Below are 22,555 nucleotides of genomic sequence, written 5' to 3'. Positions count from 1 at the left end.
TGACATTGAGAAATGCCTAGAGAGAGCGCGAGAGAGACAGAGGGAGAGAGAGAGAGAGAGAGAGAGATAGCGAGCGAGCACCGTCTTCAAAACAACATGAGTGCTGTCTTGCTCTCGGTCCCTCGCGCATATTAATCAATTGACACAATGGTGTCGATGTTTAAATCGTTTAAAATGAGAATGTAAGTGTGCTTACCCCATTTTTGTTTGTAAGAAAAAATTAGATTAGATTTCATATCGCAATATATATCGCAGAAAATTAAAATATTGCGATGTCATTTTTCCCCAATTTCGTGCAGCCTTAACTCAGTGTATATTATTTCATAGATTTTGTTGTATTGTAAGACTGGAGCTGGACCGTCTGGACTGAGGGATGACTTCTCCCTAAGAAAACAAAAGGACTTTCCTGATAATTAACATTTGAACACTCTCTTGAATACCCTCCATCATAAGTAACGGTGCCTAGTAGTTCACACATCACCATCACACTTAGTTTCACTCAGAATTGCCAAAAGTGATACAGTCATGTTTGATGTCATTTGAATTGTCTCAGGATATAATGCGTTAGATTACTCGTTACTGAAAAAAGTGGTCAGATTAGAATAACCAGGCATCACTGTTGGTAACTGTTTTACAAATTCAGTCAACGTAACGACAGTTTTCTCCCCAACGTGACGTCAACACAGAGTTGCGTAAAAAAACGTTAATACCAAAAACTTAAAAAATAAGTGTTTAAGACCATTTTTTAGACATTTTAAAAATAATATACATATCCTGAGTGATTTATGTACCCATTAATCGAAAGTGGTGGTTAACCTGCAACATGGCCTTTAAGCTTGTAGTTCATCTGAGGAATAATAGCACTTTTGCAGCTGTTAATAATGGTAATGCAGAGTAAAGATAAGTACAAATTATTACAAAGAAAGATTGATTCATAAATTAAAAAAAATGACATGTTGAAGTAAAATACTGAAAAACGTACCCAGTGTTTAATAAAGATATAGCCAAATGCTTTAAGCATTAATACATTGATATAATGTAACAAAGTGGTCTTGCTGTTCTTTTTGTGTTGTAGTTAGATTTTGTTGTAGCACAGTGTGATTGGGTGGGGTAGGATTAAACATATGAAATACTTTGGGTTTATTGATAAAAAATTATGTAAATGTTATGCATTTTAAATACATTAGGTTTATTACTTAATAATAAATAAAGTTTCTTATGCATTTGAAACTAATTGGATTTATTGGTACCATTACATAAATCTTATGACTGACGTGTTTCATTTACATAAGATTGGCAAATTTTATATAAGTTTATTATATAAATTTAAAAGTCTACTCAGAAGGTATGCAAACAAACACATTAACTTTCTTTAAAGAAAAAAAAAGTAGAAGGGAAGTGAAGACGGGTAGGAGAGAAAAAATTATAATCTTCTTTAAGTTACATCTGACAAATCCTGACTGTCAGACAAAACTAGTTCGTTTAGATGTCAAGCCTGAAACTGCATTGTTGAATGAAAGGTCACAGCTTCCTTATGTAACTGGTTCATATAGTAAATTAACGGTTTTATTTTTTTAGAAAATATTTGTTTATGGAGATTACATCCTTGATGAAATAGTATGTAGCCTGAACCAGTACGACAAGATATGTTGACTTACAAAGGGCTAGTTTCTCAAAACAAATTGAATTTTAGTGTTTAATTTAATGTAATACAAGTTTTCTGTCTAAGGGAGTGACCAGGCCTTTTTTAACCAAATTGATCATTCAAATTACACGTTAAAAATGTTTTAAACACTTAAACCCCAATTAAAAATACAAATCTCTTTGTGTTACAATACAAAATTATATTAAAAATATAATTATAAACAAACTAAAAATTAGGTTGCGTTTTGGACATCATCATTATTTTGCAGATTCTTAAGTGTGCTGACAGCTTTGTTAGGGAGTTGAGATGAAAGACAAGTCCTAACATAACTTTACTTTTTAACCATATGAATACCACATGAAATGCTGTAGGTTAATTATACAAGTGGAGAGCACCAACTCCCGGCTGTCCATCTGTGACGGTTTCATGCTTCTAGAGAGTCACTTACCTGCAAAGTTTAGTTCCAACACACCTTGCTGTCATTTTCAAGTCAACTCAAATACATTGATTAGTTAATTCAGGTATAACTAAATAGTGTTGTAGCTAAACTCTGCAGGAGAGTGGCTCTTGGCACAATGTGACAGGATAAAGGCTCTTCCATCTTTGTGTTCCAGAAGTCACAACAGGTTACATTATTAGGACAGTTTTTGAGTCTGTGCTAAACTGCACAACTGAAGCATTTGTCCATTCATTGCCCAGCAGAACAACGCTGTCATTTGCCTACCAAAAAACAAAAAGAAAAAATCATAAAAATAAAATACAGTCTTCAAAGTTCATCATTGTGTTGTTTCTGTTTCTGCTGTCTAAATTAGTATTTTTTTTAAATATATTTTTTACTTATTTACTTATTTTTTTCTCAAAACAGTATTTAGCATTTTGTTAATATAATATTTCTGAAATTTTTAAAAGATTTACTTACAGTGAGGTCTGTTGTTATTTCTGTTGCTTCCTCTATTGTGATTGCATTTGCTGAAATGGTCAGAAAAAAATTATATATTTTAGTTCTTTATTTATTTTTAAAGTATAGACAAAATAATTGTATTTTTTTAAAGTAAATACTGACAAGTGAAGGCTTATTGAACAGTTAAGTGTATGATATAATAACAAGCCTCATACAGCAGGATTATAATAGTAATAATAATAATAATAATAATAATAGAGGTCTTACTATGCCATGACCACAATTTCCAGGAAATCACAGGTAAGATTAATATAAGCAGTGCACCACAAACTAGTGCAATCACCCAAATACGGTCTCTGAAACAAATAAGGAATTTGTTAGACTTGTACTTAAGCAGTATCAAATAGATCCAAACAGATGTTAAATACAGTAGTATTTATGTTTTACAGAAGTATATTTTGACCTTACCTGCTGTCATAAGTGGTTTTGGGTTCACATGTCAGATCTTTAGATGACCGAGTAACTGTAGAGTTATTGTTAACATGAAGAGTTGTTGATCTGCTGGTTAGTGTTGTCCTAACAGTACTACTGCTGTGTGATGGGTCATGTTTTGAGTTCTCCGTTGTGGTTGGATATGATGAGGACTGTGTCGTTGAATGAAACTGCTCCGGTGATGCTGTGGATGACTGGTCAGTTTTTTCTGTCTGAACTGATGTACTTTCAGGTAATTTTGATGGTGTGGGTGCAAGTGTTGCTAGTGAATTATGGTTGTGCACATCAAAAGAGTTAGATGAAGTTAAAGATTGTGCTGTCGTAAACATTGAAGGTTCTGTAAAAAAAAAAAAAAAAGAAAAACAGTCAGATATGACATTTGACACATTGCTGCTTGTTTTTGTGATTTCCTGGAAACTACATGTTATGTCAGAAATGGAATGTGCTGTTTTGCTTTACCAAGAAACTCTGTGAAACTGTGAAATTCATTAATTCATTATGTAATCCTGTCATCTTGGGAAGTGTGTAATTTCTTGAATACCATAAAACTAAGCACTCAGGAGTCCTGAATTTCCTGAGTCCTGAGTCAGGACACAAGAGCCGGCCCCAAAGAAATGACATAGGCTATAAAAAAAAAAATCAGAGTCTAAAAACTATTCTCTCAAAAAATGTATTTGTTTGGTCACCCCTATATAGAAACACTGGCTCAACCAATGGCATGAGTTTGGGGCATGGTTATCAGTTTAGCCATCCGATGACAGATGAGGGAGTTTGAGAAACCGGTTACAAATGTGTTTTAGATATTTTTATGCAATTCTGTTGAACCACAGTCTCAGAAATGACACATGAGCAAAATTCTGTGGGAAAAAGGTCCAATGCCAATAGTGTAAACTCACAACAAAATGGATGAGTACATATTCAAATTAATAAATCGCTGATAAACCATTTTTATATTATTTCAAATGCATAGCCTACTCAGTGACTAGTTCAATCTTTGTCATGGAAATTTTTGTTTTGTTACACAGTCTTCACAGTTTGAGCATCACTGGATGTTATTTTTAAGATCTAAGGTAAATTACCCACTGTAAATATAACTATGGCTATTACAGTCTTGAAGTATGGAAGCCCGTTTCCACCACACACACAAAACAACGACTGACATTTTTTTTGCATCTCACAAATTCTAGCATTTGAGCATTATAAAGTGAGAATTGCATGATATAAAGGCGCATTTGCATGCTGTAAGGTCATAATTGCGAGATATAAACTCATTATTGAAAAATTGTGAGGTAGAAATTCCCAATTATTTTATTATTATTTCAATTATTTTAATTATACAGTGTCGTGTCTGGTAAGGATGTGGTGTTAATCCAATGTACATGTTAATGATATGTGAAATGTGATCATTACTTACTTGTGTTGGCATCTGTAATGGGTTGTCTTGAATCAACATTGATATGAACAGGAACCTGCACATCCCCAGCCATACACCAATACCAGCCTGCATCTTTCTTCTTCAGCCCTGTCAGTGTCACTGTACAAACGCCATCATTTGTATCATTTATCTGTAGAGCTGCACCAAGGGATGGCTCTATATCCTGAGCCGTTTGACAGGAGTGCAGATCTCCACTTCTGCACCATTTTCTCTCAGTATCTTTAAATTTGTCACTGTAGAGACACTGTACAGTAACATTGCCGCCCTCTTCACCTGACACCATGTTGCTGGCTGCTGACAGATCTGGAGTACCTGAAAATAATCAAGCAACAAAATCAATAAGTGACTTAACTGATGAACTCTCAAATGCTTTGTAGTGGTGCTAAAGTATCTCAAAATCATTTACCCTCAGTGACGGTAAGTTCTAGAGATATTCTGAGATAGGAACCTCGTGTTTTGACTGCACACCAGTAGCGGTTCGAATCACTGCTGCGCAGGTTTGTCATGGTCAAGGTTGTGACCAGTTCATCTGGGTTGTTGTAAAAGCTGATGCCTGTTCGCTTCTCTTGGTTGGTAGGTCGCAGTTTCAAGGAGGTAAACCAGTTCTTGCCTATGAACCAGGACTTTTCCAAGTTCTTATGAAGACTATGGTAGTGACAGGGAATGGTGACAGATCCTCCACTCTTAGCAGTTATCTTGCTTACTGTCCATAGAGAGTTGCTTCCTGTGGGTCACAAAATTTTAATATTCTCTAGAAAGATTTTCTTTGGAAATCTCACCCAGCATTATGATTTAAAAGAAATGGTTGCTCTGTCTACTTCACACCAAATGGCTTTACCGTTACCCAAATATACACTGGTGAGTCTAGTCTTCTCTGTTTTATACAAAAAAAAAACAAAAAAACTTTTTCCTTCAGTGTGAACAGCTGAAGAAATAGGGTCACCAAGAAAGACAAGGCAGCACAAGACACTTTCGAAATCTGTTACCCACTTCTACTTCACAAAGAATCACTTTAATGCGACCCAAATTCACTCCGATGATATCCAACCAAATTTATTTAATATCCCAAAAGCATTTCAGTCTTAGGTGAACAACTGCTCACATACAGCAGGGGTCACCAAATCTGGCAAGGCCACAAAGACAATAATGAAATCTGTTACCATCTTCTTTTTCACTCTGGCAATACATTAATTTATTTTATATCCTAGAAACGTATTTCTCTGATGAGAACACGCTCTTAAAACAATAAAGGTGCTTAAACGGTTCTTCACAGCGATGCCAAAGATTAAGAACCATTCAGTCTACTCTTCAAAGAACCATGTCTTTCTTACCTTTTTATAATCTGAAGAACATTCTTTCGCCACAAAGAACCCTTTGTTAAACAGAAAGGTTCTTTATGGAACCATTTAGACAAAAAGGTTCTATGGCATCGTGAAGCACCTTTATTTTTAAGAGTGCAGCTGCAGATACACAATAAAATCACCAAATCACAAGGAAACATTATGTTATCGTAATTCGTTGCACACGTCCTGATTTTGCGGAGTTAGATGTGTTCCGAGGTCAACATATTTTGTTGACCCTGGAACAACATTTTACTCCAAAAATATATTATTGACCATTTCCCTACACCTAAACCTAACCTTAACCATGAGTAATCCCTATCAGAGGAAATGATAGATGAATGACACTGATGTACAAGCAACAAACTGTTATTTTAAGCGTAAACTTCACAAAATCTATAAACTGGTTCTTCAAATCTGATTGGTTAATCACAATGTTGTTCCAGGGACAACAAAGTTGTTGTCCAAGAAACGTGTCTCACTTGGTAAAATCAGGTTCTGCAATTCGTTGCACCAGTCAACAGCGACCTCTAGGTCTCTGATTTCGACATCGACACACAGTATTTTTTATATAGTCTGTTCTTTAACAGTCCGGCCAGTAGATGGGACTGTCAGTCGACTGATTTCGACAAACTTTCACTGATTCAAAGCGCTGATGAGGTAATAAAGTAAACTGTTCAGTGTTCAGCCAAATCTAGAGCCTGAGTCTAACTGCTATACTTAATTCAATAAATGTCATATTGTCTCAATACACATGGGGAAAAAAGAGGATGTCTGTTGAGGGCACGTTTAAAATTCTGCACTGTTGCAATGTCCGACGAGCATGATGACGTCAAAATCACATTGACGTCAGTTAATTGATGGATGTTGAAATATTTTTTTGTACTACTAGAGAAGAAATATCTATAACCTACCACAAACAACAAATCCTTTAGTTGAAGATGTTTTCTTTATGTATATTGTGACGTATAATGATTTATGATGTTATTCTGACCATGCTTTTACACAGCCTCTTCTTTTAAAATGTTTATTAAAAGCGATGCCCCCCATAATAGAACTTTCTCTAGACAATTATTGATAAAAACATTGTCAACGATATTGTTATACCTTCAGATAACCTATGTTAAAGTTATTATAGCCTATTATATTAAAAAACATAAATGTTTGACAAAGCAGTAGCCTGATATAAAATAAAGACAATTAAATTATCTCTAAAAGGACTTACCTAGGACTCCTAAAAGCAGTACCAGGCTACTCAGCAGAAAAGCCATGTGTCTAATCAAATGTATTGGGTGACTGTTAGGATCAGAAATGCTAGACCTTTTTCAAATGTATCTCCAACATGAAATAAATTGCATCCCAGACCAGGGTTCCTTTTATGCATCACTGTGGATTTCAACATTTCCTGCACAATTTTTTTATCCTTCTTTCCTGTCATCCTTCCCCTTTTAGAACAGTTTGGCCTCAGACTGTTCTGAATATTTACCTCAACAATAAGCTTTTGAAAAAACAATGTCATATATTAATCAGAAAAGACTTGCTTTAAGGTTAAATTAGCCTATGTGATGTTTGGTATAAAATACATATTTTTGGCGCTGTTGACAAGTTTTGTGCCTAAACTATGTCATTCATAAATTTCAACTGGGCCTAAATGGTTTTACACAATTTAATAGGCCTAATTCATTTTTTTCTACATTTCTTTGCAGAAGCCATCGGATTATGAAATACAAATGCAGTTTACTTAAAGTTAGCCTACTTTTCAGGGCTTGAAAGAAAAAAAAGGATATTTATGTGAACTTTAGTTGACATTCGACTCATCCTAATAGGGTGATGTGTACACAGTCCAGTTTTGCAGTTCATACTGACTCATATGGCCAGTTCAGACTGGTACTTTCTTTGGTATGCGGTCACTCGTTTCTTGTTTCTGTGAACTGGTAGCCTACAGACAGACTATTCTATAGCTTTTCAATAGGACACCTTTCCTCAGCTCAATGCTTTTGTAATTTGTTTGTCTATTTTCCTCCTCCAGGGAGTAGACATGAGACGTTTAGTTAGGTTTCAACACTATTAGATTATTATGCAAGTTTTCTCAGTAGTGTTGTTTACTGTCCTCTTTAACGTCTCAAATGTCACTTCATTCTATACAGTGATTGACTTCTTTGCATTAAAGTGTTTTTCCTTTCTCCAATAATACCTAGACCTGTTTTCATATAGCTAGCCCATCATTTTTCTTTAAAGCGCTGTGATTTACCCCTGTAATCTTTGTGATTAATGATTAAATATTTTTTCTTTATTATAAGTAAATAAAGGCTGATTATTTTATTTTGGACGTCTTCTCACCTTGTATAGGACTTAATCTATCTGTGATGACAAAACTAATAGCTCCTATAATATGTATAGAGCATGTGTGAAATCATTTGGATAATAGTCACACTTATTTTAAATGATACATGATAGAATTGAACAAAACTCTAACCAAGTAACATTCATTTAGAAGAAAGTTAGCAAAATTATATATTTTTTTTAAATTAGACATTTAGCAATTTTTCTTTAGAATTAAAATTATATATATATATATATATATATATATATATATATATATGTATGTATATATATATATATATATATATATATATATATATATATATATATATATATATATATATATACTTTTGTGATAACATTCAAAGAAGTGCCCAAAAGTGTTTAAATGCCACAGTATATTTGGTGCCACTGTATGTAATAAACCTGTTTATGCCTTTTTTTTTAAATAAAATAAAACCATCATATGCATCAGCTTCACTGATGCTTTTAAATGATATTTATAATATTATTTATAACTGCTCTACAGCAAGGACACTACTCTTGTTTACCTTTGACATTCATTTAATTTTTCATTCACATGCATCTGAAGTCATCTCATCATGGGATGTCAAATAAGCTCTCCATTAATAACACAGACCTACTCTAATAATAATTTAACCTCTTACCTACTTACCATATAATGCATATTGCACATTTCTAAGATGCATCACTGCATTTTATTTAATTTTTAAATAGTGAATTTGGCATACTTTTTCACAGGAATTGTTTTTTTCTTTCTTTCTTTCCTTTTCTTTCTTTATTCTTTTATTTACGTGCTTTATGCATTGCCACTGTTCCAAAACACATTCCTGTGCTCGGGTCCAACTGGGTGATGGGTAACGCTTGACCTCATAATATCGAGCTGTATCATCTTTCTATGGGGCATTTTGTTGTGAAGCTATCGCATGATTTTCCATGTTATAGTACACACATCACGTAAATGCAAGCATGTTGATCGCGTTCCTGAGAGTTCACGTGTACCAGTTTCCTCTCTCCTATTGGTCACCATCGATATCGACGTAGTGCTGTGGGCGTGTCACTGTGCAAGAACACAAACTTTAAAAGAGTTGTCAACAACAACAGGGGTCTCAAGACAAGACAACCCCAGACTGAATAGAGAACTGCACGCGAAACTCGAGGATATACTGCAAACTTCTACACTGAAAAGCGACGACTTTGTTTAGATCTCTGACAACATAGCCTACAACGTTTTTGTTTTGAGTTCGGATATTTAGATCATCCAAGATGAAGTTTGTAAGATATATAATGAGGAATGCTGCAATGCTAAATGCACCAAAGCATATCGATTACTACGCGAAATTTTCTCCATCACCGCTGTCAATGAAGCAGTTTCTGGATTTCGGTAAGTAAAAAAAAAAAAAAAAATTATATATATATATATATATATATATATATATATATATATATATATATATATATATATATATGCAAAATATTTTTGCATGCAATGTTTAAATTCCAGTGATAATGGTGTACACTTAGCATGCGTATTGCACAAAACATTCAATAATTTGCTAGAGTATTATGTTTGTTTTTGAAACATTGAAACATTATTGGAGTTTTGTTCAACTGCATTGCGTACAGGTTTTCAGACTGTCGCGTTGTCTTTTCAGGATCCACAAACGCGTGCGAGAAAACATCTTTCGCTTTCCTCAGACATGAGCTCCCCGTCAGACTAAGCAACAGTTTGAAGGAGATCAACCTTTTACCAGAAAAACTGATAATGACTCAATCCGTTCAGCTAGTTCACAGCTGGTAAGTGCATGCCCTGGGTTTTCAGACAAAATTTTTTATTAAATATCTTTTGAAAAGTCCCATCTGTCTTGTAGTTTGAGTAAGACCGTAAGATAAATCATGTTTGTGCATTGTTTAATACATTGCTGCAAATATCAATCATCATTAAAACTGTTTATTTTACACGCGTGTGTTATGTAATGTGTCCCACGCCTCTTAACTGAACGATGAACTTTAGCCCAGTTCCTGGTGTTTTCCAAACAGAGGCCAGTACTTCTACTGTACATTACACACTCAGCATTTTAAAGTTCACAATCAAGCTTCATCCGGTTTCCATTAGGCTACAACTTGGATTTTAAGATCAGTAGCCTATATCTTATAGGAATCATCACATTACTTCTTACTATAGCACTTCTCCTCCTTATTAATTTTCTACGCTAGTTTATAGTTTGGGGTTCTTGACCCTGTGAAATGAAGTTGTGGTGTAAAATGCTTAGCCTAAAACATTTTATTTAAAAAAACGTGTGTGTAAATGCTTGCTTACAAGCCTATTGGATGTAGTTTGGTGTTAAAAAATACCGTTGCAGATCCTCACTTGTTTACTAGACTGCGGGAACGATTATGTAACGGATACTGCTGCTCACTTCAGAAAGTGAAATATGAGAAGGTGCGCGCGTGCAGACTTGTTTCCGAGAACTGACTTGGAACAACAGTACAGTAGGTTCTAGTGTAGGTACTCGAGAATAACAACCAGGAGAGAAACTCATGCAAAGAAGCAGTTAACATAAAAAATAAATAAAATCTACAGTTTTTATTAATAGCTAATATATTTAAAATAATTATCTTAATTATAGTGTAAAATATTGTTTTATTATATTTTTATTAGCTTTATAATTTGTATATTAAGTTCTAATTTTCAGTTTAGTAATTGTTGTGCTTTCTGAACACTTTATAAATTAAAATGTATATAATTTTAGTACTTAAAATTATTTAAACTTAACTTAGTTTTAAATACGTTTAAGCTTTATTTTAACACCGAAAACTATTTTTTACAGTATTAGATAATTTAGTCTTTTTTTCAGATATAGATTTTTTATTTCCTTAATTTTAAATTATTGTATTTTTTATCAAATCATATTTTTCAAAACCCAAAAATATGTTTTTTAACAAAACTGATAAATGCTTAAATTAAATAAATTGCAAATCGTTCCTGCTAGCATGAAAACATTATTTAAGTAAAGGGTGTTTTTGAAGATGAAAAAGTCTTGTAACTTTGCAGTGGCATTAATAAAAAAAAAAACACTTGATTTTATAGTAGTGTACAATCTTTCATTCCCTTTGTCTTCTTGCTTGCTTTCTCAGGTTTATCCAAAGCCTGATGGATATCCTAGAATTCCAAGACAAGAGTCCAGATGACCCTAAAGTTCTTGCTGAGTAGGTTCCTCAATCTACATACATCATCAGAAGAAGTATTATTAAAAAGTATAAAACAACAGGATTCATAAAGTTGTTTTTCTGTTTGTCTCCAAAGATTTGTGGACACTCTGGTGACCATCAGGAACAGGCACAATGATGTGGTACCCACCATGGCTGAAGGTGTCATCGAGTATAGGGATACGTTTGGGGCAGATCCTGTGACATGTCAAAACATTCAGTACTTTCTGGACCGCTTTTACATGAGCCGCATCTCCATTCGCATGCTCATCAACCAGCACAGTAAGTCAGTCTTGTGCTTAATCTAAATCTGTGCTAGTCCTAATACCTGGACTTGGCTTCAGTAATCGCTTTCTCAGCACTTACAGCTCATTAGATCTTGAAAAATCCAGTCTGCTCTAGTTTGAGTTAATTATTCACTGGATATGAGAGAATGATTAGCTTGCAGTACACCTCTAACCCTCTGTTCCCTTTTATTTCCTGTGATATCTTTAGCTCTGATCTTTGATGGCTCCACGAATCCAGGATTTCCCAGCAGCATCGGGTGCATTGACTCCTGCTGCGATGTCACAAATGTAATCAGAGGTGAGTGCTCGAATGCATACTGTTATCAACTCAGGATGCAAATATGACCTTAGCGACAAGTGCAAATTTATTACTAACCTCCTGTGTTCTGCTTTAGATGCATATGAGTGTGCCAAAATGCTCTGTGAGCAGTATTACCTCGGTTCACCTGAGCTGGAGCTTAGAGAGATAAACGGTGAGGAATCAAATACATTCAACAGATGGTTTGGAGCTGCTTTAAATCATTTTCATTTTGTAGCTAAACCACAGTATATTTTATAATGTTTGTTCTCCATTGCAGCAAAGAACAAGTCACAGCCAATCGAGATATCCTACATTCCTTCTCATCTCTACCACATGGTTTTTGAGCTCTTCAAGGTGGGCATGGTGCTTTATTTCTGGATAATACAGATGCATGTGGAATGATAATCAGATTTAGATTATAAATGATTTATTCTTACATCTCTTTCACTCTAGAACGCAATGAGGGCTACTATTGAGACTCATGAAACTAGCAGCACCTTGCCACCGATCAAAGTCATGGTTGCTCTAGGTGGAGAGGACCTGTCAATCAAGGTAAATGAAAGTTCAAATATGAGAATTTTTATGAGATCTTTGGCAGCGAGATTACTACAGTATCTCTAACCTATAAAATATGACCTTAATTAGAATATTGAATCATTCTTCTCAATCAACGGTTCCTTCCTCACACTGTAACATCGCCCTAAATTCACTGATAACTGATAATGATGTTATATAATCTGTCCTAAAGATTAATATTCTAACCACCCTTGATCGAGATCATTTGTTGCCATGAACAGAAACCAGCTCTGACTAGTATTAACGATACTGTTAACCTTTGCCCTGTTGGTGGCTGAAGCATGCAACAAAGCAGACGTTGAGTTGCAATGCTACTGTATATCCATGTTTGCAAAATTATATTTATCTTCTTACACATACACAATGGTAAATCCCCCAGTTTTAGTCATGTAACCCACTCATATTAATCATCTGATGTAATGCAGCTCACAAAACACGTCATTGTTCTCTAAACATTCACGTTTCGTGTTCCAGATCAGTGACCGGGGCGGTGGCGTTCCTTTCAGGAAGATTGATAGACTTTTTAGCTACATGTATTCAACAGCGCCCAGACCAACTATTGGTGACCGTCACCGGACCCCAATGGTAAGAGCATAGGACACTACATAATAGCAGGTGCATATGTTTTTTCATATAAAACTGAAAGTCAAACCTGTCTGTTGTTTCCTCAGGCTGGCTTTGGTTACGGCCTTCCCATCTCCCGCCTGTACGCACGCTACTTCCAAGGTGATCTCCAGCTTTATCCAATGGAGGGCTATGGTACAGATGCTGCAATTCAGCTGAAGGTAAAAACATCCTCAAAAGTGTTAGCTTGCATAAAAATGGAAATTCTGAAACTAATCCTCATGTTGTTCCAAACCTATATGAGGTATTAGCTTTGTTATCATTAAATGGGCTGCGTCAACATTATGATAAACTTCTCCTTTTTTGTTCCTCAAAAGAAAGTCAGTCATCCATATTGGTTGGGATCAACGAGTAATGCACGACTTTGCATTTTTAGGCAAAATTTTAAACAAACAGCAAGATGGCAAATCATAATGAGAGTTTTGCTTACACTAGCCTTATCTGTTGAGTTTGTTGACATTCTTTAAACTTTGGACATTACATCTGTCAGCCTTCAAATCATTAATCCACAGTCATCTTCCCGCAGGCCCTGTCTACAGATTCAGTAGAGAAGCTTCCAGTGTTCAATCAAACCGCCTTGCGCCATTACAAATTCAACCAGGAAGCTGATGACTGGTGTGTCCCGAGCAAAGAGCCGCTGAACTTAGCTGCGTACAAGGCTGCAAAGTGAAACACCGAAGCTGGTTTCCTTAAAGTCATGACAAATGCCTTCAAGAGATTGGCAAGAAAGGGTGCCATTGAGAATGCATTCGGGGACCAGTGACAGCATTTCCTTTTCCAGTTTTCTTTGAGTACTGTTGTCTGGGAACAGTTAAACTGCATGTTGAAGAATTTAAGATTCCAAACAGTAGATTCCTTAGTACAAAACAAGTTATTACTGTGGTGCGGCTGAAGTTGGTATTTTTCAGCTAAAGCTCAGGGATGCAGAGTCCTGTGCCAGTGTGAAAGCCTGGGAGTAGCGAGAGTTGATCAAATGCATGTGAACCTGATTAAAGCAGGTGGAAAGAGCTTAAAACAGACAGACAGAAATGTTTGTATTACAAAGAAATAAATACTGAAGGCAGAAGAAATGCAGTTGGGATGAGAAGATGAGAGGTCAGAAAAAGTGTATGAATTGTGAGAAGTGTCAAAATAAGGAAGATGTGGCCCAAGGCGTATTTTTCCTCTGTAAAGAGGCTGGACAGTTTGAAATCATGCTTGATGTGTGAAGTGTGATCTACACTATTCAAGAAAAATATTCATGTAAGCATTTATTAATAGCACTGTGCGGTTGTGTTTCTTTGCATAATGAATGACCATAAGATGTGTATACTTATTGTTCACAATATTTATCATTTTTAAAAGGACCCTTGTTGTTTGAGTTTTTAATATGAATGAAATAAATCAAATATTTTCTCATCAACACAGATAACCTGTTGTTATTATAAACGGAGTATTCCAGTGAAATACCGTACATACAGTAATACACATGTAATTATGTAACTGAGAACATGATGTACCCATGAATGTGAACTCTGCAAGAAAACAATATAAAACAAGCTGCATCAGTGCAACATTAGTGTTTCCCAGCCTTGTGCTTCAAATCAACCACACCTTCAACCAGGGTTCCTACATATTTTCCATTTCAAAATGGAATACTTTTCCAGGCTCAAATTTCCAAACCTCTTAGTAGATATTTGTAGAGCCGACCGATATATAATTTTGCAGATATTACCGGCCGATATGAGCCTGATGCAGATATATCGCATGAGTGGCTGCTGATAATCTTTTTTTTTTTTTTTTTTACACAACATATGTAAACTCCAGCAAACATGCACTTATTCACATCATTCTCTTCACTCTCTGAGGCAGAAGTCTCCAAACTCATCCTTTCTAATCATAAGCCTCTTTGTCCGCTTGATCCTATTCCATCTCATCTCCTTCAAGCCATTTCTCCTGCAGTTGTACCTGCACTCACACACTTCAAAATATCCCTCCACACTGGTGTTTTTCCTTCAACATTTAGACAGGCTCGTATAACTCAACCAGTTAAGAAACCCACCCTCAACCCATCTCTTTCAGAAAACCTGTTTCCCTTCTTCCTTTCATTGCAAAAACACTTGAATGAGCTGTGTTCAACCAAGTCTCTGCCTTGATTACACAGAACAACCTCTTTGACAGCAACCAATCTGGTTTCAAAAGTGGACATTCAACTGAGACTGCCTTGCTCTTAGTTGTTGAAGCCCTAAGACTGGCAAGAGCAGAATCCAAATCTTCAATACTTATCTTGTTTGATCTGTCCGCTGCTTTGGACATGGTTAACCACCAGATCCTCCTGTTAACCCTACTGACAAAGAGTATCTCAGGAAGCACACTTCAATGGTTTGAGTCTTACCTATCAGATAGGTTCTTTAAAGTACCTTGGAGAGGTGAGGTGTCCAAGTCACAACATCTAACTACTGGGGTGCCTCAGGGCTCAGTTCTTGGACCACTTCTCTTCTCTGTCTACATGACATCATTAGGTTCTGTCATTGAGAAACATGGCTTTTCGTACCATTGCTATGCTGATGACACTCAACTCTACCTCTCATTCCATCCTGATGATCTGACGGTAGCTGCTAGCATCTCAGCTTGTCTAACAGACATTACTTGCTGGATGAAGGACCATCACCTTCAACTCAACCTTGCCAAGACAGAACTGCTTGTGGTTCCAGCAAACCCATTGTTTTATCACAATTTATCCATCAAGTTAGGCACATCAACCATAACTCCTTCAAAAACAGCCAGAAACCTTGAGTTATAATTGATGATCAGCTGACTTTCTCAGACCGCATTGCTAAAACGGTCCGGTCCTGCAAATTTGCTTTATTCGACATCAAAAAGATCAGGCCCTTTCTTTCAGAACATGCTGCACAACTCCTTGTTCAAGCTCCTGTTCTGTCCAGGCTGGACTATTGCAATGCTCTCTTGGCAGGTCTTCCAGGCAGTTCTATCAAACCTTTACAATTAATCCAGAACTTTTTTAATGAGCCAAAAAGAATACACGTGTAATCTACTTATTCATCAACATTAGTCGGGCTCTAGATTTTTGGCCCATATTTAATAAAAATGGTTCTTACAGAACTATTTTCAGCTTTATATTTGGAAAATATTACAGGCATTTATAAATAATTTTATTTTTCAGGGTTTTCATTGATATTCTTGAAGTGATAGAAACATAGTGAACATAACATACAGAGACTTTAAAAATAAAAAAAATTAAAAAGACTTTTGCATGCACACAAGAACCTTTTTTGTGCCCTCGAGAAACTACTCACATGTGCATGTGAATTTTTTTCTAGTTTTATATAACCCTTCGTGCATCACTGCCATCTTGCTATTAAAAAAAACAAAAGCAAGGATGCACATGAATTAATAGAGTTTTACTTGCTCAAAATTTGGCTTTCCTTATAGTAGTACAGTATATTTAGGTTCTGGGAATCTGGGTTCTGAAATACAGTGTATTTAGCCTGTGCGGTGGCAGAAAAGCCTTGACACAAAATGGGCTGATTGCATAATATGGCTGTGTACATTGTCCTATTTATCAAGTTCAAGGGCCGATTAAAAAAAAAAAGAAACACTGGTTTTGTAAAAAGAAAAAAAAAGTGTTGAAAATGTGGCTTAGGGCAGTATGTCATATAGCGTGAAATGGGTTGATGGCACAATAGGTGGCTCAGTGTGCATTGTCCTATATGCTAAGTGTAATGGTTTCTTGTGCACACAAAGACAGTTTTTTTTTAAAGGTCTTTGAGGCTATGTAATATGGTGATAAGCATATCATGATAGGAAACCAAAAATGCAAAATGAAAAAGTGCACCTTGCACTAAGTGCACTACTCCTGTTTGACAATCACTAAAGAATCACTAAACAGCTGCCACTACTTGTATGATAAACTTATTTTCATTAAATTCTTAAATTTTTATTATAAAAATAAAGAAAAAAAGAAAACAACACATGGGGGCAAATGTCTGGAAGTGCAAATATTTTCCTATATGCTTTCTATTACTTTTCTATACTTTTACAGACCTGAAAATTTCATACTACTCCAAACTCTGTAGGAACCCTGTTCCACTAAATTATCTCATTAGCTAAGAAATGGATGGGTCAGAAAAACACTAGTCCAAAAAAGGAACTGTTTATGGAACAAAGTGGGGAAATGCTGTGTGCTAGTCAGCATTCTCTTGTGTTAATGTGAGCACAACTTCCGGTGCCCCTTTCAGTTATTTGTTTCCGTTTCTGCTGTTGCAAACTAATGTTTGAAATCATTTAAATTTATTACCGTCATAATAATACACTTTTTGTAGCACAAACCGTCTTACCGTTTACTTCATAATTCTTGTAGATTCATTTATTGGCAGCTAATGAACCGGAAGCCCTGCACATTCACAGGAAATTAAGACTTTGACTGCAGAATACAGTTCTGCCAATTTTTGGCATTAATCTTATTATCTCCATCTAATAGGTTACTAGTATTCTTAGTGTGAAGAGTTATAGCCCTGCTTGTTCTGGTGCGATGAGCATAATTAATCTTATAGCAGAATTTAAAAGTCATGGCTATCATGGTGTTAAAGTGACTTTAACAACACCATTTCTGTTCCACAAGCCTGTTCAGAGTTGATAATGGTGTTTTGCCGTAACAGGTCTTATTGAGCTCAGAACACGATGCAGTCTACGTGCTGTTTTCCTTCAGTCTACGTGACCTGTTTACGGACTGTGATTAAGATTAAGCTGATGTACGTAAAATATAGTACATTGATTAAGCAGCTGGCCTTAACTGTGGCAATCAGTCATGGCACTGTCATAAAAAACACTCGGCTGGGACGTGAAAGGACACGATCCAAAATCCATCCATGCGTGCACCTTACGCAAGCGCTTAAATCCAGCAGCCTACAGATCTTGACAGAGCAAGGGCCTATTCTGTATGCCAAAACAGATAGACAAGGAAGATAAAAAGATTGTCTTTGTATTGCATTCCAAAAACGTTCACTTTAGAGTTTGGCTGGTCACATTTCTGAACTAGTGTGGTTTAATTGGTCTAAATTAATTAATCTTGTTTGGATATGCTCTTAAAGGGATAGTTCACCCAAAAACAAAAATATTATGTTTATCTGCTCACATACTTTTAACCTTAACTAACGTGATACACATTGCCTAGAAAAACAACAACAAAGTCACGGCTTTTAGGGATTATTGTGATTATTTTTAAAACATTCATAACATGACAGAGAAACGGTTGTCGATATTAATGCAGGAAAACTTGCAAATTAAATATGACGGAGAAAGAAAATATTGGGTATATGGACAGATCCATTCGTAGCGCATCATGTGATTACGGTCAAAACCTTGACTGAATGCTGCACCCTACTGAGTGCAAGTGGAACTGCCAACCAAAGTTATAAGAAAACAGGGCATTTTATAAAATGACTTATATTTTTTTGTTATGGAATATGACCCCCCCCCCCCAACTAAAAAGCAAATACAACATATTATAAAAGTTACTATAGAATTCAAGCAGTTAATGAATTCACTAAATCATCCAGTGTTAAAAAGCACAGCTAAATATAGATTAATGCATAGAATACACAGTTAAAATAAACTGTTAATTGCTTTTTTGACCCATGACTAAAACACTAACTGAAAACCCCAAGACATTCTAAATGCAATGGAAATTGCATTACAGATTGTATTACTAACAATCAGTGAATGTCTGTTGATGTTGGTGGTGGGAGAGAAGATCATGAGGACACCGGTTTCTCACAGATCCAGGGCAAGGACATGTGGCAGGGTGCGTCATACCAGCTCTTGATAGCCACACGGCTTAACACATCTGTTTTTATCATGTAGCCACAGTCTTCATTCATATGGTTGTTTGGCTCGCCATCTTCCCAGAAACTATGGAGGAAAAAGAGAAGTCAGACAGCCTGGTTTCCTTGGGATATATGGTTTTAACCAGTGGAAGTAGCAACATTTTTAAAATAACAGTGGCAAAATAAAGTGAAGTTAAAATATGTTTAATATACTAAAGTTAATGACATGCGTCTTATTTTATGATATTGTTTTTCTTAAGTTTTTATAAGGGAAATTGCATTTGGGAATGTTTTTTATTCACTGTATAAGTCCACTTAACGGTTCTTGCACTCAAAACAGTTGTTGTTTTATTTTCATATAACCATTTTTTACCCTGATTGATTGGATAATAAATTAATCAGGCTGTAAACCACATGTCTGCTTTGCATAAAATAATAAAATAAGCACAAAATAAAAGAAAAATAAAAGTTTTATGTAATATTTTATGTAAAGGGGTAAAATATCAATTTCTGCTTCCCAAGTAGTCACTAACATATGAATTTTATATGAGCATTAAACACAGAGAATATATAAACGATTTTGAGGATATATGTATTGATGATAAGAAAATGATTTCATGCAATATTACTTTATTGCTTTTCTTTATTATTATTTTTTAACAAAGAGGAAGAAGAAAAAGGAAGGATGAGATGATTCAGTATATCACCACAAGACCTCAATCGAAACGAGAAATTAAAAAATATAATTCAGCAGTTTTAACTCCATGTGAGATGCGTCAGAACACTGAAGTGTTTACAAGACTCCATATGGATCTGACTTCCAGCACAAGAGTTTTATCTTCTAAAGATTTACATCTAATATTCTTACCCTCCAACTAGTTTAGTTCCGTCCACCCAGTACCAGTCATCTTCTACTCTTGCATCACTTATGCCAAACCAGAAAGCGTTCCAGTATCCACGGGGCAGCAGGTTCCATATGAACGTCTTCAGTTCAAAAGGTCAAAATAGAATTTAAATCAGTAAAAAAATAATTAGAATCCTTTGTAATAGCTCATAATTCAACTAAGATCCCTTCCCTCTTTTCTATTTTGTTGGCCATTGGTTGCTGTTCTTTTTACACCAATATAGATGTCTAAGGTCAGTGTTACTTGAGGTCATTAGATGTACAGCAAATATATCTGCATATACACACACACACACATTCTATAACAAAACAAATGAAAGAGCAGTCTATACCTGTTCCTCAGCTGTGAGGATGATGGCCAGATGTCCTCCTTGCCGCTTGCAGTTCGTCTGACTGTCCGACCAGCTCCTTCCGTATTCTGAGACGTAGTAACAGCTGCCATTAAAGTGCTTCCAGTCTTCAGGACAGGGACTTTTCGTTGGCAATGGAGTGGTTTGTGGTGCAGGGGTTGCCTCTAAAAAGACCCAACATTTTAACGTTATGAAATGCAACAGATATTGTTTGCTGATTGCACAGATGCATGCACTTGCACCTCACTAACCAAGCACAGCGATTCTGTTTTTCAACTGCGTCCGTTCTTTCTCCAGTTCACTCTTTTCTTTCTTCACGGCCTGCAGCTCTTCAGTCAGAGCCGATACGTTAGCGCAGCCCTTCTGCATGTGCGATGCAGCAGTGCTGGACGGAGAATCCTGATCAGATCGTGCCTTGCCTAAACCACAAGAAAAGAAATGAAAGCAGAAGTGTTTTAATGAAAGGAGGTTTCAAGAGATAAAAATAGTAAGATTATGATTATAACTTGAGTTTAAATGAATATTAAAACTCACTTTCTAAGAATTTTACATATTCACTAAAAAGAAAAATAGTGTAGAAATAATTTGCACTCAGAAAATGCTGGTAAACTTAATTAATTAGAAATAAACTGAAAGTAATGCATCAAATTAAACTTTACATTTAAAGTAAAGACTAAATAGTGTGTTATAGTAAAGGTTTGTCTATTTTTACTGTGATAATTACTGTAATACTGTAAAGTTTTTTAATTTTTAAATGAACATTTCCATAATGCATCGAGATATTTCCTTGCAAAATAGAAAATCAGAAATAGCTGTGGAAAAAAAAATTGTTTCACATATATATATATATATATATATATACACACACACACACACACACACACATATATATATATATATATATATATATATATATATATATATACACACACATATATATATATATATATATATATATATATATATACACACATATATATATATATATATGACAAATGGGCATCATGATTGAATGCAAATTGGAATTCTTGCAAATCAGAATTGATTCAAATCTAATTGAATCTGGAAATGTTTTTTAATGGCCAGACCTGTTAATAAACACACTCACACTAAAGTCATGTAAGTGAGAAGAGAGAAGTACCGCTGTGAACACTTGTGACCACCAGGATCATGAGTAAGATGAGGCAGAAGGCCGTCAGACATGCGGTTGCCACCTTGAAGGGATCTTGGCAAAATTGCTTTCTGCTTTTATCTGGGTTCTGAAATACTAGAAAGAAGTGAAACAACTGGATTTACAATATAATAACTGTATAAAAACTTGCACTTCTAAATGCACAATTTTACAGTACAAAATAAATGAATGAGGCATGTTCACATGACATTTTTTGATAAAAAAAATATACAAGAAATTTAAACTTTTGAATTCTTTCTGGAATACATGTGGTACAGTTTAGTGAATCATTAACAGACGTTTTATTTATTTATTTTTTTGCCAGGTTATCTCAAACCCTGAGAGTATTGATCAGTATGCTGTCCAATAATGGTGGATGGTGGTCAAGCTGGAGTTTCTGCAGTCAGGTTTTTAAGGATTAAGTAAAAACAAAAACGAACAAATACAGCTAACACAATAAAAACATGATAACATAATAAAAACCAGATTTTTTAAAAATATTTTTTGTTTGTTTTTGCTTAATATATATATATATATATATATATATATATATATATAGCTAAAATAAAATATATTTAGCTAAAATAAATTGATTGCAACCACTTACCTTAAAATCATTTTGTAAATACAATGAATAATTTTTTTTCAATGTAATGGGTCTCATTACACATGATGTGCCTGTAAACATTGTAACATTAAGACAGCAAATGCTGTGATTGTCATACCTGAATATCGCACCTCTGGACTGCTGCAGTCATCGTCAGGTCCGTCGATGAGATTGGTGTGCATCCCCTCTTTGTTTGCAGACATTGCTCACGTTTGCTCACTTTCATAAAAATTAGAAACACACTGAAGTCTGTCCGCTGCGGTGCTTGGTCAGCAGCAGGGGGGTTTAATGCTCCTGTGCTGAATGATGTTGATTGGTTAACATGAATTGGTTTGCTCAGTCAGCAAACGTCACAAGTAATTCCTCAAAAGTGTTTTTAAGATTTTTCTGAAAGTTAAACCTGCTGTTTATGACTCACACGAGCTCATTGCACAATTACATTTAAAAAAAATAAGTGATTAGCCAATTGTTGCTTCATATTTGTTCAGCTTTTTTTTTTTTTTTTAGATTCTGAAAGTTCAGTAAATATGTGGGGGAAGATGAG

At 35.2% G+C, this 22,555-nt stretch overlaps 3 protein-coding genes across 3 annotated transcripts; 1 reads left to right on the top strand and 2 right to left on the bottom strand.

The window, feature by feature from the left end:
- Positions 1–1,852: 1,852 nt before the first annotated feature.
- On the bottom strand, positions 1,853–7,171 carry LOC113119878 (polymeric immunoglobulin receptor-like). The gene is made up of 7 exons (XM_026289591.1): positions 7,039–7,171; positions 4,880–5,197; positions 4,453–4,785; positions 3,015–3,375; positions 2,814–2,902; positions 2,565–2,614; positions 1,853–2,365 (listed from the first exon to the last, which is right to left on the bottom strand). Exons 1-7 carry the CDS (start codon positions 7,082–7,084, stop codon positions 2,273–2,275), a joined length of 1,290 nt encoding a protein of 429 aa, XP_026145376.1. The 5' UTR covers positions 7,085–7,171; the 3' UTR covers positions 1,853–2,272.
- A 2,094-nt stretch (positions 7,172–9,265) lies between these two features.
- Positions 9,266–14,380, top strand: LOC113119880 (pyruvate dehydrogenase (acetyl-transferring) kinase isozyme 2, mitochondrial-like). The gene is made up of 11 exons (XM_026289593.1): positions 9,266–9,540; positions 9,812–9,953; positions 11,295–11,366; positions 11,464–11,648; positions 11,862–11,951; positions 12,049–12,126; positions 12,232–12,308; positions 12,408–12,506; positions 13,005–13,115; positions 13,202–13,315; positions 13,681–14,380. The coding sequence occupies exons 1-11, from the start codon at positions 9,423–9,425 to the stop codon at positions 13,822–13,824; spliced, it is 1,230 nt and encodes a 409-aa protein (XP_026145378.1). The 5' UTR covers positions 9,266–9,422; the 3' UTR covers positions 13,825–14,380.
- Positions 14,381–18,043: 3,663 nt separating this feature from the next.
- LOC113119885 (CD209 antigen-like protein C) lies at positions 18,044–22,295 on the bottom strand. The gene is made up of 6 exons (XM_026289598.1): positions 22,130–22,295; positions 21,375–21,492; positions 20,485–20,652; positions 20,216–20,397; positions 19,848–19,963; positions 18,044–19,064 (listed from the first exon to the last, which is right to left on the bottom strand). The coding sequence occupies exons 1-6, from the start codon at positions 22,235–22,237 to the stop codon at positions 18,908–18,910; spliced, it is 849 nt and encodes a 282-aa protein (XP_026145383.1). The 5' UTR covers positions 22,238–22,295; the 3' UTR covers positions 18,044–18,907.
- Positions 22,296–22,555: the final 260 nt, after the last annotated feature.

The sequence above is a fragment of the Carassius auratus genome, chromosome 19, assembly GCF_003368295.1.
Source record: "Carassius auratus strain Wakin chromosome 19, ASM336829v1, whole genome shotgun sequence".
NCBI lineage: Eukaryota > Metazoa > Chordata > Actinopteri > Cypriniformes > Cyprinidae > Carassius > Carassius auratus.
The sequence above is the reverse complement of the archived record's forward strand: the minus strand, read 5'-3'. Positions and strand labels throughout refer to the sequence as shown.